We start from the raw sequence: 16,081 nt of genomic DNA, 5'->3' as shown, positions 1-16,081 counted from the left end.
AGCATAACATGGTTTGACAATCTCCAGGAAATGGTACAGATTTGAGTCCAGTAGCAGGTATGAGCTTTTGAGACTCAAAGCTCCTGAATGGAGCTCTTGACATCTTGTTGGTCACTAAGGTGCTACTGGACTCAGAACAATCTGTTCTGCCACAGTCTAGGATGGCTGCCCTCTGAAATTACCTTCAAGGAGGTTGGGAGACAAACCTCATTGCTTCCCTGTGTGCATAAATGCAGAGGAATCTACCCAAACAAACTGAAAATGGGAAGCAGTTCATTGGTAAGGATGGTGAATCAAAACTATGTAGGGTTGATTTCAAGAGGAGTATAGCGTCAAGTCCTGCAAGGTTCTCCCAAGACCTGAAGGGACTTTTCTCTGTCTGAATTTTACTACATGGGAGGCTCCATGCCAGGCTGCCTCAAGGTGTTGGATAGCTTGACATTCAACCGAGATTTAATTGGATTGTTGTTGTTAACGGGCTGGCGTCAACCATAGGCCTTGTGGAAGAGCTCCATCTTGGAGGCCCTGTGGAGCTCAGTGAGCTCCAACAGGGCCCTGATCTCTCCTAGGAGCTCGTTCTACCAGGCAGGAGAATGTTCAATCAACATTTCAACTGAAAAGACACTTGGCTCTGGTTGAGGCTGGATGAATTTCCTTTGGACCAGGGATCCTATCTGATTAGCATTGATTGATTGAAGAGCTATCTAGGGTAGCGGCCCCCAGCCTTTTTAAGGCTCAGGACCGCTTGCGGGGGTGGAGGGAGAGGGCGGCCTGGACTCCATGCATGCGTGGCGGTGCTGTGCTTGCGCAGAGCTGCTGCGCATGCGCATTTGTGCCCACTGGCGGCCCAGTGCTGGGCCGCGGCCCAGGAACTGACGACCCCCGATCTAGGGAACATATTCATTTCTTTATTTATGGTATTTTTAGACCGCCTCTCTCAAAAAACGGTCTTGGGGCCGCTTATGGCAGTATGTAAAACATGTCAAATCATGGAGTTTCCATTTACTTGTTGTGGCTACTAGCCTCTCTCTGGTGACACTGTCTGACCCCCTTTTAAAGTTAACTAAGACAGTAGTTGCCCCCACTGCATTTGGTGGCAATCAGTTCCACAAAGCAGACATGTCTGGAAAAGACCCGTTTTTATGTGTTCATTAAAATGCTGCCAGACAGTGACACAGGGTGGTTCTTAGCGTTATTGAGGAGGGTGAAAAAGAATGCACAAAATCAGCATTTGACTCTGAGCTTCTCCCTGCGCCCGCAAGAGGGAGATAAATAATACTGGCTACCATTACAGGGATTGCAACCAGATTGTATCTGGAGAGTGCTAGGGACCTTTCATCATACCATGCAAATAATTTTCTTTTCCTTCTCCCTATCTGATTTTTCCACACGGTGCATAATTCTGTTAAGCTTCTATCAGTGAAGGGAATGTGTGTGTGTGTGTGTGTGGGGGGGGGGGATCCAACAAGGGAGAGACGAGCGGCAGCCTAGATGAGAGAATCCCACAGCATGATGCCGCTGGAAAGGGCACACGGTCTGCAGCTTCGGAAGCCATAAGCCGATGACGAGTCCAGCCATCCACTTGTGCTCAGACGAGAGCACAGTCAGTTTCCCGTCTTGTGCCCTTTGGCAAGCCGGAGCTGCACATGTCGCTCGGCTGAAATAATTCCCACCAACAAGTTTGTTTTGAATATGTGCAATATTTGCTATTAATAATTCCAAGCGTGTCAACAAACCTCAGGATTCTTTCCCCTCGTCTGGGCACGCCAGGGAGGGGGAGCACACAATGCTATCTCAGACAGAGGAGGATGGCTGTGGTCTCAGGCAATTTCTGCCTTAATGGAGATGTCTGACGCACACCTTTGCGAAAGCGGTGACTGAGCAGCAGCATTTCTAATTTGGCAAGCAGAGTCTGAAAAGGCGCCGTTGTAGCAGGAACGACAGGCTGTTCTGCCGTAGTGAGAAATAGCAAATTCCCATAAATTTGTGTGCAGTTTTCTGCACAGGTAGAGTTAGTTTCGACAGCATTTCCTTGGTCACTTTAGGTGGGATTGATTGAAGCGAACATGAATGTTAGTGTAGCAGGAGGCCGTATTAGGGGTGAAGGCAAGGAGTCCCTCAAATCTTTTGGAATTTTCAGGAAGGTACTGAGCACCAATGAGCCTCTTGTGGCGCAGAGTGGTAAGGCAGCAGACATGCAGTCTGAAAGTTCTGCCCATGAGGTTGGGAGTTCGATCCCAGCAGCCGGCTCAAGGTTGACTCAGCCTTCCATCCTTCTGAGGTCGGTAAAATGAGTACCCAGCTTGCTGGGGGGTAAAACGGTAATGACTGGGGAAGGCACTGGCAAACCACCCCATATTGAGTCTGCCATGAAAACGCTGGAGGGCATTGCCCTAAGGGTCAGACATGACTTGGTGCTTGCGCAGGGGATACCTTTACCTTTACCTTTACTGAACACCACAACAAAAAGACTGCCATGGAGGATAGTACAGCTGTCATAAAATGGCTCTCATGATACTGGGTCTAATCGCAACACTTCAGGATGTTCAAGTGAACCAGGCTTTCTCAAGCAGGGCTTTGTGAAACTGTGGGGTTTCTTGATGGCCCTGGGAGGGTTTCCCAAATGTCGGCAAGTTAATTATTTATTTATATGTTTTAAAAATATGTTAAACATTTAGCAGATGATATGATCATATATGGTCATGTCAACCTCCCTCTCAAAATGGCCATTGATATATCTATGGACTTACCGCTGGATACATTTGCCACTTGTTTGGAAGCAGTGGCTGGATGGCTCAGGTAGAGCTGTCTAAAACTCAACCCCTCCAAGATGGAGGTCTTGTGGCTGGGTAGAAGGGGTCAGGATCAGGAAGCACATCTCCTCTGCCTGGATGGGGTACAATTAACAGCTGCACCACTTGCCAGGAATTTGGGGGTGATCTTATGCATTCCTTTCAACTGAATCCATGTCCCTTGCCTCTTCCCTCCTCCCGTCCACTTCCCATTCCTTCTCCTTTCCTGCTGGCATGGCTTACTGGGCTGCCCCGCCCATCTCACGAGGCTGATCCGGCTCTGCGGAGAGTGCCTCACAGACATGACATCCATCTATAGTTCTGTTTGAGGGAGCGCACTAGATGTTCCACATCAAAAATTTGACTCGAATCCCTTCATAAAATGGAGAATACACTAAAACTTGCAAGACAGATTCAATACAATTCAATTCACATGGACAAATTCTGTGGGCGCATTTGGGTGTCCTGCAGGCTGGCAACCGCCAACGCCACCGGCTTGGGCGGTGGGAGCGGGTCTTCGACGGCGGCACAGCCGCGTATGTGGTGGCGGCTGGGCAGGCAGCTTGCATTTGGTGGCGTGGGTTACAGGTCTGCTCTGCGGCAGCATGCTGGCGGGTGGAGTGGCAGCGAAGTGCTGGCCCTGTGAGGCAGGCGGGCATGTGCACGTGCGTGCGCAGGGTGGGGTGGCAGTGAGCGGCCGGCGACGGAGGGTGGGAGCCGTTGGGGCCAGACCAATCAGGGTGTGGCCAGTTTTGCTATTCTAGCTTGGACACCCCGGACTTGCTCTCCCCCCGCCCCCCAGGCATTTTCACAAATATTAAGAGGAACCGTGGATACGATGGTCCCAATGTAAAACTTTTATTTTTAAAATGCAATGCGGCTTGCCTGTGTTCATGATACCAATGTTGTATAGATAGATGGAGGCTGGTTCAACCTTTGCCGCTGAATAAGGGGGTGGAATGGGGCATTCCACTGTGTGATGGTAGGACACCAAACTGCCAGTAATGGGGAAAGACAACTCTAGATGCTCAGAGGTTCTGTGTGTGTGTGTGTGTAAAATATATGTAGTGCATGCTCTGGGGTGGTGTGCACAGCCCACAATGCAAATTGTGTATGTGGCTCTCTGTGAAGTGCAGCGTGAACACCGTTGGTCGAACCCCTTTTAAAGCTAGCGCTCCGTGTGTGACATATTTGCAGGCAAACTAATTTGTCAAGGCATCTGTTAAGTAAATCTGTATGTGTTTTAATTTAGCATGCAAAGGAATCTGAATATGCAGAAGCGGCTGAAGCCCTCAGAAAAGAACGTGACATTTTTTCGAATCTGATAAAGTCTCTGAAAGATGCTGAAGGGTGAGTGTCCAATTTTCATTCTAGGCCAGGTTTGGAATGTAAATGACAAAAATCGTGTGGCAGCAGAACTGTATATACATGGAGACACCAAAAGTTTTAATAAAAAGGAGGAATTTCTGGCCCTGTGGGTACAAACCAGTCTCCGAAGCTAAATGCCCGCTCCTGCATTCCATCTTGCCATGCTGTCTTCCTGTCACAGTCCTGTTATTGCCTGCTAGATTCCTAGTACATCTGGTTTTATGGTGATTGAGAAAATAAGAAGAGTTGGGTTTTATGCCTTGCTTTTCACTACCTGCAGGAGTCCCAAAGTGGCTTAGTGATCATAGTGCCCAATGGCTACTTAGAGCTCTAGCAGAAAGCCATGTGGCCTATGTGAATGCAAGAGAGAAAACAATCAACAAGTTAAGACATCTTTATCCTTTTAAATTAATATTTTATTATAGAAAGTACATTTCTAGATAGGATAGGAGAGAGCCCTAATCTAGTCTATCTAACTAGGATGGAAGGAGATGCAGGAATTGTGTCCTACTCTCATGGTGCCAAGAGAAGGGGGCAATAAAAGGAGGAAGTTTAGTCTTCAGTGCCTCCCCCCCCCCCCCCAAAAAAAAAGTTCAATTTCTAGGTATAAGTGAGAACTGAGTGATTTAGCACATGTAGTGTGATAAGAAGCTGATATCCCTGTTAAGACCAAGGAGTTCCATTGTCCTGAGTGTTGTAATTTAGCAATCTCCTGTTTCAGAAATTCCTTCCTTTCCTCTCCCTACAACAGACACCCTGTGAGGGAGGCAAGGCTGAGAGAGCTCTGACAGGACTGCTCTGTGAGAACAGCACTATGAGAGCTGTGACTACCCCAAGGTCACTCAGCTGGCTGTATATAGAACAGTGTGGCTTGCCAGATTAGAAGCTGCCATTCTTAACCACTGCACCAAGATTTTAGGATGGCATAAGAGCTCTTCTAACCAGGAAATATTGGCCTTTCGTTTGCCATGCTGACCCTGGAACAGCAGGGAAACCTCTCTCGCTGGAGAAATTGTAGATCAGTTGTAAAATATCTGGTTTGCATGCAAAAGACAAGGTCTCAGTCTCTGGCATCCCCACTCAAAGCATTTCAGGTAGCGAGGCTGGGAGATAGGTCCCTACGGACAAGGCTCTGGAGAACTGTAATAATAGTCTTATTGCAGGTGAAGTCAACCCTCTCTTTGACAAGAAAAGACTCAAATCCCCAGGAAAGGGGATCTGCATTCTGAAGGCAACAAAGACGATTTGTCTGCCAAGGGAAAATAAAGATAAAAACCACAAGAGTGGCAAAATGTGCTAAACCCGTAATACCCTTAATTCCTGAGGCCTTTAGAATACAAACCTCTCGAACCATCTCAAGAAACTGGGATACAGTTGGGACTTATCTACCTTTTGTGTCTCAAACTTTTCCCAGGTCAGTTACAGCTATGCAACTTCTTGAGCAGACCAGCAAGTAATTTTTTAACTTCCACAACAGGCATGGGCAGTGTAAGGCATGATGTACATGATATTAGGGCAGGGGTAGTCAAACTGCGGCCCTCCAGATGTCCATGGACTACAATTCCCGGGAGCCCCTGCCAGCGAACGCTGGCAGGGGCTCCTGGGAATTGTAGTCCATGGACATCTGGAGGGCCGCAGTTTGACTACCCCTGTATTAGGGCCTTGTGTTTGTTCTGGCCCTTTACAAACAGATGTGTGCTGAGCATCCTATGACTATAATTCCCATGCAAATGGAGCCTGATATAGATTGCAGGAATTGAGAGTAGGGGGTTTGTCCTCCCCTCTCCACCGCTTTTTTGTCAGAAAAGACACCAGGGAACTACTATTACCCCCTTCTTGGGGAAACATACGTGCAGCCCATCAATACACATGTAGTCCCCAGCAAGGCTGACGTCCCAATCTGAATTGAGCCTGCACGTGAGCAGAACTAAGGTTTGAGTATGGAACTCCTAGCATCTGTCTAATAGAAAGGAGCAAGGTGGACCTCTGTAGGATACAAGGTCTTCATGCCCTGGCCATTGGTCCTGAGTCATTATGCTGCTTGAACTTAGGAAGAGTCTGAGATAGAAAAGATAGAAACTTGGTTTGAAGAACATGAGCAGATTTCTCTGCCTTCCTTAACCCACAAAGGTCTTCTTCCTTGAAATGCATTTGTGTTTGAAACATGGCACGGAGGAAAGATACTTTTTTGATGCAGCTGCTACTCTCACAGCTTCTGAACACTGTCGGAAATGGCAGCTATGGTATTTCAACAGCTGTGTGACTTCAAAGGAGGAGGGCTTCCTGCTTAGAGGGTGATTCCTTCCTCCCATCTAGATCCAGAGGCAGGGTAAAACATCCAGTACCTGTTCTCTTCCAGATCTATCTTGCCTGGGAGGAGAGAGCAGGGTAGTTGCAGACTAAGGCAGGCTACTTAATTTTTTGTTGTTGTTAAACTTCCCTGCCTCCTGTCCGTTCACCACAGCCAGATTTGCAAATCAACATGGGGAAGGGAAAATTCTCCGCATAAATAAAGCAGAATTTGACTTTTGCAATCCTAGCAGGACCTCGATTGTGAAAGAAAAATTGGTGTTAAACAGAACTGGACGAGCCACACGTGTTACGTCATCACTCTTATTTTGGAAAAACCCATGGTTTGATTCATTCCTGAGTTCAGCTCATAAATTTCTGCCAGGCCCTTGTGCGTGGCACACCAGCCAAGTACTGGATGTGCTTCCTTTCATTCAGTAATAACCTTTATTAAAGAAATGGACCGTCGGCAAAAAAGCCGGTTGTCTGTTTGTTTTGGATGATCTTAATTTCGAGTTGTCATTTTGCCACCAATCTCCCTACACTTCTTCCATGTTGACACTGAGATAATTCTTCACGAGGATGTCAGAACAAGTGCTTGTCTCCAGGCTGCAGGGGGTGCACCTTACCCATAAAAATATTATCTTTGTAGGGTAGTGAGAGTTCACGAGGCAGTGATTTATTTTTATACTAGGCTTCAAAGCCCATCCATAAGGATGGGCTTTGAAGGGTCCGGGGCAGCCCCCATCCCACCCCCCGTCCCTGTTGAAGCCTCCCCCACCTGCCGCCTCCCCCATGAGTCCCAGACTTCGCCCCGTCGCCCGGCTTACCTGGGGTGTCCGGTAGGGTCTGTGCGGGTTGGGAGGCACTGTGCGTCTCCCGACCGGGGGGGAATGGCAGAGGGGCCAATCGGAAGGCGCTTTGCGCCTTCCGATTGGCCCCCCTGTCATCAGTCCAGGGCCAAGGGGCCAATTGGGAGAGCGCACCTCCCAATTGGCCCCTTAGCCCCCGACTGACAAGCAGAGGGGCCAATTGGAATATACCACCAATCGCGGAGCGGTATAAAGATATATTATAATCTTTTATATGTAGATAATCTTTCCTTTTTTACTTGTTGGAGAAGCTGAGTTTTAAGTGTTTCAAGTTGGGGGCCAATGAGAAACGTGGGTAGAAACATTTGGGAAATGCCCCCCCGACCCCCCCAGACCTTCTCCTCCCAGGATTTACAAGCTTTCAAGCGCCTGGGCTAATTTCTCCTTCTCCCTCTGTATTTTTTATTCATTCAATTTATATGCTGCCTCTCACTGTGATGTCTCAGGACAGTGTGTAATATTTGTTCTCCCTTTAACTTGATCCTCTCTGTTCCGTGCCTCCTGGAGCATTCTCAGTCCTCAAACATGCTCAGTTCCCCTCCCTTTTGATTAACTGACATTTTCTGCATACTTGGGGAGCTTCCCCCTGAGTCTGTAGAAACCCGTACTTAGTCATAAGTTGCTGCTTTCATCATTGCCCAACCTACTTGACTGGTAAACATGATAATAACTGGGGCCTTTCTTCTTTTGTGGCTTTTTGAGGATGAAAGGTCCTCAAAGGTAACAGTCCCAGCACTAGTTACTACTTTCTCTTTGTTCTGTCCACAAAGGACTTGGAAGTCTGTGTACACACAGGCTTTGAAAGCCACGACTTTGCCAATAACTTCCCGCAAAGTTCTATTTCAGCCATGCAAATATCATCTGCGTTCTTGTTTGCCCTGTCGCCTTCAACCCGCCTTTTATTCAGTTTTTTTGCGCTATGTGTCTTGTCTTCAGAGCTTCACATATATCACCTTTAATTTATATTAAAATAAGTTCCATTTATATTAAACAAGGAGGAGGATTTGGGGGGGTATGAAAGTAGGTGGCGTGAGGCAGTGCGGCGGCAGCCCCTCGATTATTAATGTTTAATATTGGAGTTAATTGACTCCTGCCCCATTTTTCATTTTTTAAATTGTATGTACTTTAAGTACCTACTCATAACTAATCTTTAAACGCTGCTGCCTCAGGTAGATGTGACAGTTTTCATAGCTTAGAGAGCAATTTAGCCCTTAGAGGTTGGGAATACAATAGCAAGCCAGAGATAAACTCAAAGGTGTTTGCAGCAGCTAATCTTCTGTAACGGCTTGTGATTTCAACATGTGGCTTTCCATGCTCCAGAACTGGCATGTAGGAAGCTTTGCACCAAAGCAGAACCTTTGTTTGTTGAGCTCAGTGTTGTTCATGTTGACTAGCAAGGGCTGCCTGAGACCTCAGGAAAGGGTTGTTTCCAAAATGATCAGTCCAAGGGCCAGACAAAACGTGACAGTTGACCTGAGTGAGACATTGGGACTGGTTGCCATACTGCAACTGCAAATCTTCTCCCGCCTGTGCTGCAGTCTTGACCCAAATTGTACACTGGTCTGAGAAAAGATAAATATATTACATATTTCTTCTTTCCCTTCTCTCTCTCTCATTATCTGTCTCTTATGCTATATTTTTAAATCTTCAATCAAAATCCATGGACAATTCTCCCCAAAGGGCATTGCACTCTGCAATTTGAACAGGCTGGTGATCCCTGGCCCCCGAGAGATACATTTGGCCTCAAGCAGGGCCGAATAGGTCATGGCCCTCGCCTGGTGAAATGAGCTCTCGGAAGAGCTGTGGGCCCTTTGAGAACTGGTGCAGTTTCAAAGGGCCTGCAAGAAGGAGCTCTGCTGCCAGGCATTCGGTTGGGGCCACAAATCAACACCATCTTCCACGTTACCCCCCTCCTGTGGCAAGGACCCCTGGGGCATCCCTGGATATTCATAGGCAAGTGCTTCAGACATAGACATAGTAAGGGACGTTTAGAGAGTTATTTTAATTATGTCTTATTTAAACAAAATGGGTTTGCCTTCTGTTTGGTCCTCACGAGAGCCCCGGGATCTGCATGCAAAGCTCTAGCCATGGCCCATCCACCCCCCCCCCCCCATTGCACTCTTCAAAATAACCTCAGCCTTTGGGACCTCATTCACACCGAGATGATCCGCGGCTGGGCTTCACATTGCAGGTGAAGGACTCTTCCATACCAAGGAAATCCTTGCCTGCTGGCAGCTAGGATAAGCTAATGTCACCATCATCAAAATCTTTATTACGGAGCGAGACCAGTAATCAAATTACAATGTACATAAAAGTATTAATTGGTAATTAAAATAGTATCAAATTTAAGACATTCCAACTGTAAGAATCAACAAAATTACATTTTAAAATTCACATGCATTCTTTAATAAGCGTAATAAGCTAGGGAAACGTCCTTTTCGTTGATATCCTAGCTTTGTATGTTTGTGTGTGGGTTTTTTTTGGCATGGAGAAATGTTCAGTCATGCGATCCCTCACCTGTACCCTAAAGTGCCCCAGTCCAAACCCAGATTTACCACCTGATCTGCTGTTTATGAGAAGTTAGGGTTGATGCCTTTCATTGTCCCAGGCCAACAGCAGAACGCACTTGGATACCTTTGTGTTGAATGTTAAAAGCCCATCAATTTGATTTCCTTGGGGTGGCAGGGAGTGTGGGGGGGGGGGGATAAACCTGAAGTTAAGTGCATTTTGAAGATTCCTGTGAACTGCCAGAATGGGGACATGCAAGTTTTATTATCATCTCATGTAGAGATTTGTTTACACCATATTTCAAGATGAGAGGAATGTAGGTTTTAAATGGAGTTTAGCGCTTGCTATTTTGGAATGAGTTCTTTTGTAGAAGCTTTGATGTATAAAAGATGCCGGAGGTGCGCGACAAAATGTTTTCCAACGTTTTGATGAAGCCCAAGACGCATTGTCTTAGAGCTTCAGCCGTCTGGTTTTCTTTTTCTTCTTCTTTAAAAAAAAAATCTAGGATAAATAACCTGCAAGCTGAACTGAATAACATGTCTCTGTTACGCAAGCAATTGGAAGATGGCATCTTGGCAAACTGGAATTTGCGGAAAGAACTGGAAGAGCAAATCAAGGCTAGCAAAGGAGAAGGCAAGAGCAACTATGGAAAAGTGGCATCTTCACTGTTGGGTCTTTCTTTTTGTTTGCTTTTAAGGACAGAAATTATTATTGTTGTCATTGTTATTGTTTTGTTTATTAACTGCCCTGTTGTGAGACTCAGGCTGGTTTATAGTAGAATAAAAGATCTAAAATTAGTATAAAATATAACATTAAAACAAATATTAGTTGCCTGCTATCTTATGGAAGGGGGAGGGGACTTATAAAGATGGTTTATTGCAGTTGGCCGGTGGAGTCTGACAGGGAGGCCAGTAGATTAGATAAGCATGTCCATAGAACCCCTCTTGGGTAGCAGAAACCACATAACAGGCACAATTTAGAGTGAAAAAGCTGAGCCAAGGGGCTGAACAGAATGCTGTGCAAGAGATACACTGACTGTCCCTTTAATTTTTGGCCTTCTGATGGGTCAGGTGTGTGGGTAGGTGAGTGGGTGTGTGGGGGCTTCTAGGTCCAGCAGAGACACAACCAGCAGAAGCTGCTTAACAGCTCCCCCACCTGTTTGCTCAGAATCGCCCTGCCCAAAATGCATTTCATTCTAGAGGTGAAAATATTTCCTGCGGGAAAATATTTGTGTGTGTGGGTGTTGAGCAGAAATACAGCAATGGGGAAAAAGTTACGCAGCCTGTCCACTTCCACATCACTCTTTCAACTATGGATTAGGAATTCAGCCACTCAGTTGCTATTAAAGGGAACCAACTGGGGACCCACAAGGAATTGCAGCAGGGGTGGGACTCTGGTGCCCCTCTCTTCCTACACTGACTGTTTGGATTAGACTTATTCACAAGCTCCTTCTCAAATTTTTCCTCTGGGGTGGAACATAGTTACCTCCATGGGTTCTTACCGCCTCCTGTCATGCTGCCAAAGTGGAAAACAGACCCAAATGCTCCTTGGTATCCTGAAAGACCCCTCCCCTCTATTCCCAGAAGCAGGCTGACTGCAATGTCTCCCTGTCCACAATTACAGCAACATAAATTGCAATTTTCTGTTCAGTTCCTGCAGTCTGTTGCACCAACAGCAAACTAAAAATTTGGCAGCGTTATTTAACCTGGCTTTTCCCCTTGAGATCCAGAGTTCATTTTCATGGAAGCCAACCACAGCAGAATGCTTTATGCCTTCCAATAATTCTTTTTTTTTGCTATGCAACCGACTGAAATTACTTCAAAATGCAATGCTAAATATGCAAATTATAATTTCTGTATTAGATTCACAATGCATGCTGATGACTAGGGAGGATGTCTAAGATGTCAGAAAGGTACAAAGGAATACAAGGGCAAAAGTTCTTTCAATTAAAGAGAATGCTTTGTGTGGGATGAAACAGGCAGCTATAATTTCTTCTAGACTTACTCATCGGGTACTTATTATAAAAAACATATTTCACATGATTATTATACATCGCCCCAAAGTACACAAAAGATTAGAACAAAACTGATCCTTAGTCAATGTGGTTTATAATTTGAAACACAGTCTCTTCAGACCTTTATCCCCAACTGCCGGTGTTTTAAAATGTTTATAAATATACTGTACATCTGGCTTACCCTCAAGCGAATGAATTTTGCGGATCGTCAGGATTTTACACTCCCTCCTTCTCTCCTTTCTTGCAACCCACCTATTAGAGACCTCCATGTTAGTAACAAGCCATAGTTTGTCATTACATTCAAAACACTAAACTGTAGTTTGCACTTTTCTAACAAACCAGGATTGAACTGTAGTTTGGAATCCTTATTGGCCAGGGAAGTGCAACCATAGTTCACTACTTCTGATAGTAGCAATCTATGATTTATTGACAGTCTGTTGGCTGGCTGTGCCCAAAGAACAGAGGATATGGGAAACACAAGAGGCTCAGAATTATCCAGGCTTGTCCATATAGTGATAAGCTATGAATTGCTGCTATGTCTAAAATAAGCTAGTATCTTTCTTGCAGCATAACTAAAGTGCAGATATACTGGCTTAATAATTTTGATTCTCTTTGGGCAACCATGAGATTTTAATGAGGGTAGAGGCTCCTAACAGTATAGCACCTACTCTAAAGTACAGTTCTTTAAATTTTTGGGGGGAGAGGGGGTGGCTATAGAGAGCTGTGACATTCTAATCAAGAATGGGTATAGGTGATATATGGAAGAAAAGTTGGTTTTTATACCACTTTTCACTTCCCAAAGGCGTCTCAAAGTGGCTTACAATCACCTTCCTTTCCTCTCCCCACAAAAGACACCCTGTGAGATAGGTGGGGCTGAGAGAGCTCTGAGAGAACTGTGACTGTCCCAAGGTCACCCATATTGGTTGCATGTGGTCAAACCCAATTCTCCAGATTAGAGTCCACAACCTTTTAACCACTACACCACACTGGCTCTACTATAGCTGCAACCCTCTTCTTTTTCACATCTGTCCTATCTTTGCATTTCTTCCTTTAAAAAAAAGCAAATAGTGCTGGTACCTGCAAGATCCTGAAGGTCAGGCCATGACACAGTTCCATGTCCTGACCCACTAATTGAAGACTGGGGGTGTACGTTTGGCTATATACCTTTAGGCAGGAAAGAAATACCCCAAATACCTGAAGGCATAATAAGATGGCCATCTGGCTTTAGAGCATGGGAGTGGAAAGGCAGCGGGGGCAGGAATGAGTGGAACAAGGAACCATGGAGAGTTCTGGGACTCTGGTCAAGGAAGTCACGACAGGAACCGGTGGCTGGCTAACAGGCACATTGACATGAGTGGAGGCAGATTACAGGTACCAATTAATGTAGGTGATGTAGTCTTGAAGGAAGAAGAGAAGGTTTTCCAATGCAAGCACAGATTCCAAAATGTATAATGTTCTCTCTATTTTTTAGAGGAAACTTTGTTTTCTTGGGGTGACCAGACCTCCTACATGAGCATTTGCTTAGGTGAACAAGATCCCTTAAACTTGCGGGTAGACCAGCTGTCTCTGGAAGAACTTAAGAAAAAGGTATTGCTCTCTTGTTCAGTGACTGTTGTTCATGTTTTGTTGGAAGGAACAGAGATATGGGTGTTCTGTACAGAATCAGGTGTCTGCATTTTTTTGTTAATGGGGTGGGGAGCTTGCAGGGGTGTGGGGCGGAGGGAGAGGTTGCAGGAGATGAATGGTCAGTCCTCTTCCCTACATGCTCACAGATTCCCTCCGATTAGTTTCTGAAGTCTATCTGAAACTGGAAGTCAATGTAGAGGGGTGACAATGGCCAAGACAGTAAATTTGCAGGAAAGAATAATGTATGAGAGCAGGCTAAGGAATCCCTTCATGCACCAGTCTGCCTGTCCATTTTAGTTCTCTCGGCAAGTGGAGCCAACCATAGTGTGACCCATTTATTTATTTGTCATTGGAATGGAGGGTGTTGGGGTGCCCTTGCTGAGCTTTCTTCTCACCAGCTTGATGGGCACAGGAGGGATTAAGTGGCTGCCTCTTGTTTTCACATTCAGTTGCCATTCCTTTTGCTTGTTGTTTGCTGGGGATTAAGGTAAAACTCTTCACCATCGGGCATGTCCACACATGCTAAATAATGCGGTCCACTCCAGCAACTGCTTGCAAGTAGATTTTGCCAGTTCACACAGTAAAAGCCAGTTGCCAAGTGGATTGAAAGTGCCCATGACTTTTCCCTCGGGCATGCTGGCAATGGAATTGCCCCATGGAAGTGGGCAGGGTTGCCTGGGAACACACGAGGAGAAGGAGGGCCTGATAAATAAAACTACCCAGAGCTCAGCAGTAAACCAAAAGGTTGACAGCGAGGAAACCTGCCAACTGACCGCATGCATTAGAGAGAGCCAGCTTGTCAGGCAAAGTGGCCGGAACTAGTGGCTGCTGCTGTTAGAGCCACTTCCCGTGCTCCCTGTCAGGTATATTCTTCTGGTTTCCTTCATGCATACCTGGGACGCCCGAGAAGAACAAATAGCATATAGGTGACGAGTTGCCTGCCTCGTTCTACTATGTTTAGAGCTAGGCCTTTTTCTATAGCCGGCAACTCTGTGCATACACAAGCCAGGCCATACTGCTTAGTGCCAGACTGGAAGCAGGGCCACACAGGCTCAGAACCGTGCTCAGTCATCAAACTAAGTGAGTGAGCCTGATTAAATCATCAATAAACAAATAAAACAAGAGTTCTCTTTTATCCAGCATGGCTGTAGTGGTTAAGAATGGCGGCTTCTCATCTGGCAAGCCAGGTGTGATTCCTCGCTCCTCTGCGTGCAGCCAGCTGGGTGATCTTGGGCTAGTCACAGCCCTGATAGTTCTGCTTGTGCAGAACAGTCCTGTCAGGGCTTGCTCAGCTCCTCCTGCCTCACAGGGTGTCTGTTGTGGGGAGAGGAAGGGAAGGCAACTGTAAGCTGCTTTGAGACACCTTTGGGCACTGAAAAGTGGGTGGCATAAAAACCATCTCTTTGTCTTTGACGCCGTCTTCTTCAGCTATCCCATGGGAATGTGGTAAGGATCACATGGGGAGAGGAGAAACCAGGGTTGCCATCCTGATGATCTCCTTGGGAGAAGGGTGGGATAAAATGTAAGAATACACACACTTCCAACTCGAAAGCATGTGTATATTTCAGACCTGATCAGCTTTAACAGTCAAATGATGCCAGCTGGGAATCTAGACTTTTAAAACTGTAACTTGCGAAAAAGTACAAGGAGCATCACAGATCTCTCCCCCGTCCCAAGTTCTTGAAGCAGCTCTTTTCCTTTTTCCTTCCTTAGATTATGGAGCTCCTCTTGGTGGTGAAGGAGCTGCATTGTGTAAATCAAAGCCTCAGACGGAAGCAGCTGGAAGGTTCCAAGGATTTGGTGGCAGAGGAAAAATCGCAGACGTTTGATGAGAATGAGGTGAGGAGAACCATGGGCTTGGCTTCCTGTCGCCACTAGCCGTAGTTGTGGGTGACCATGTGCTTTCGTTTTTAAGTGCTGTTCATAGATAAGGGGCTGGCATTGTTGAGTAATGGCAAGTGCATAGGATGGGGACACTGAGCAGTACTCAAATGCATCCTTCATTCGACTGGCTTCTCCTACTCTGGGCATACTTTGCCTTTCAGTTTAATAGTCAGTGCTTTAGCCTATTTCTTACTGAGGTCAGTCTGTGTTTGGGTTGTACCATTCCAGACTGTAAGCAGGGGGCCTTGTGATAAAATAGCCCTTCGTAGAAAAAGCATTTCCCACCCGTTAAAAGCTAAAAGTCATTTCCCAGATTTCTTTTCCTGGGAAGTTTCCTGGGAGCAGGAATTTGTTTTGTATGCAGAAACATTCAATCACTAGCCCTCTTTCAACACATATCAGTGACAATTAGACCTCAGTCAGGAAGAATGAACAGCTTAGCCGGGTCTCAGATCTATAGAAAGCAAAGTTTTCCGGTTAATTGTTGCAGAAGTTTTTTTATTTCAATGGATTGTGTGATTCATCTAGACTAGGCTTTCTCAACCAGGGTTTCATGAAAGCCGGGGGTTTCTTGACAGCTCGGGGTAGGAGTTAGTTAATTTTAATTTTTTTAATTTATTAAACATTTATATGGTGATATGATAATATAAAGTGCCTCTTGTGGCGCAGAGTGGTAAGGCAGCAGACATGCAGTCTGAAAGTTCTGCCCATGAGGCTGGGAGTCCAAT

At 45.9% G+C, this 16,081-nt stretch overlaps 1 protein-coding gene across 2 annotated transcripts in view; it reads left to right on the top strand.

Moving 5' to 3' along the window:
- Nucleotides 1–16,081, top strand: part of CDK5RAP2 (CDK5 regulatory subunit associated protein 2) — a 176,843-nt gene that overhangs the window by 62,641 nt on the left and 98,121 nt on the right. For both annotated transcript variants that reach the window (XM_077305310.1, XM_077305309.1), the window contains exons 15-18: nucleotides 4,045–4,142; nucleotides 10,335–10,462; nucleotides 13,315–13,430; nucleotides 15,183–15,308. In XM_077305310.1, coding sequence (XP_077161425.1) covers nucleotides 4,045–4,142; nucleotides 10,335–10,462; nucleotides 13,315–13,430; nucleotides 15,183–15,308 — 468 coding nt within the window. The remainder of the gene's footprint in view (nucleotides 1–4,044; nucleotides 4,143–10,334; nucleotides 10,463–13,314; nucleotides 13,431–15,182; nucleotides 15,309–16,081) is intronic.

The sequence above is a fragment of the Paroedura picta genome, chromosome 12 (assembly GCF_049243985.1).
Source record: "Paroedura picta isolate Pp20150507F chromosome 12, Ppicta_v3.0, whole genome shotgun sequence".
NCBI lineage: Eukaryota > Metazoa > Chordata > Lepidosauria > Squamata > Gekkonidae > Paroedura > Paroedura picta.
Note: the sequence above shows the minus strand (reverse complement) of the source record. Positions and strands in the feature narration are given on the sequence as shown.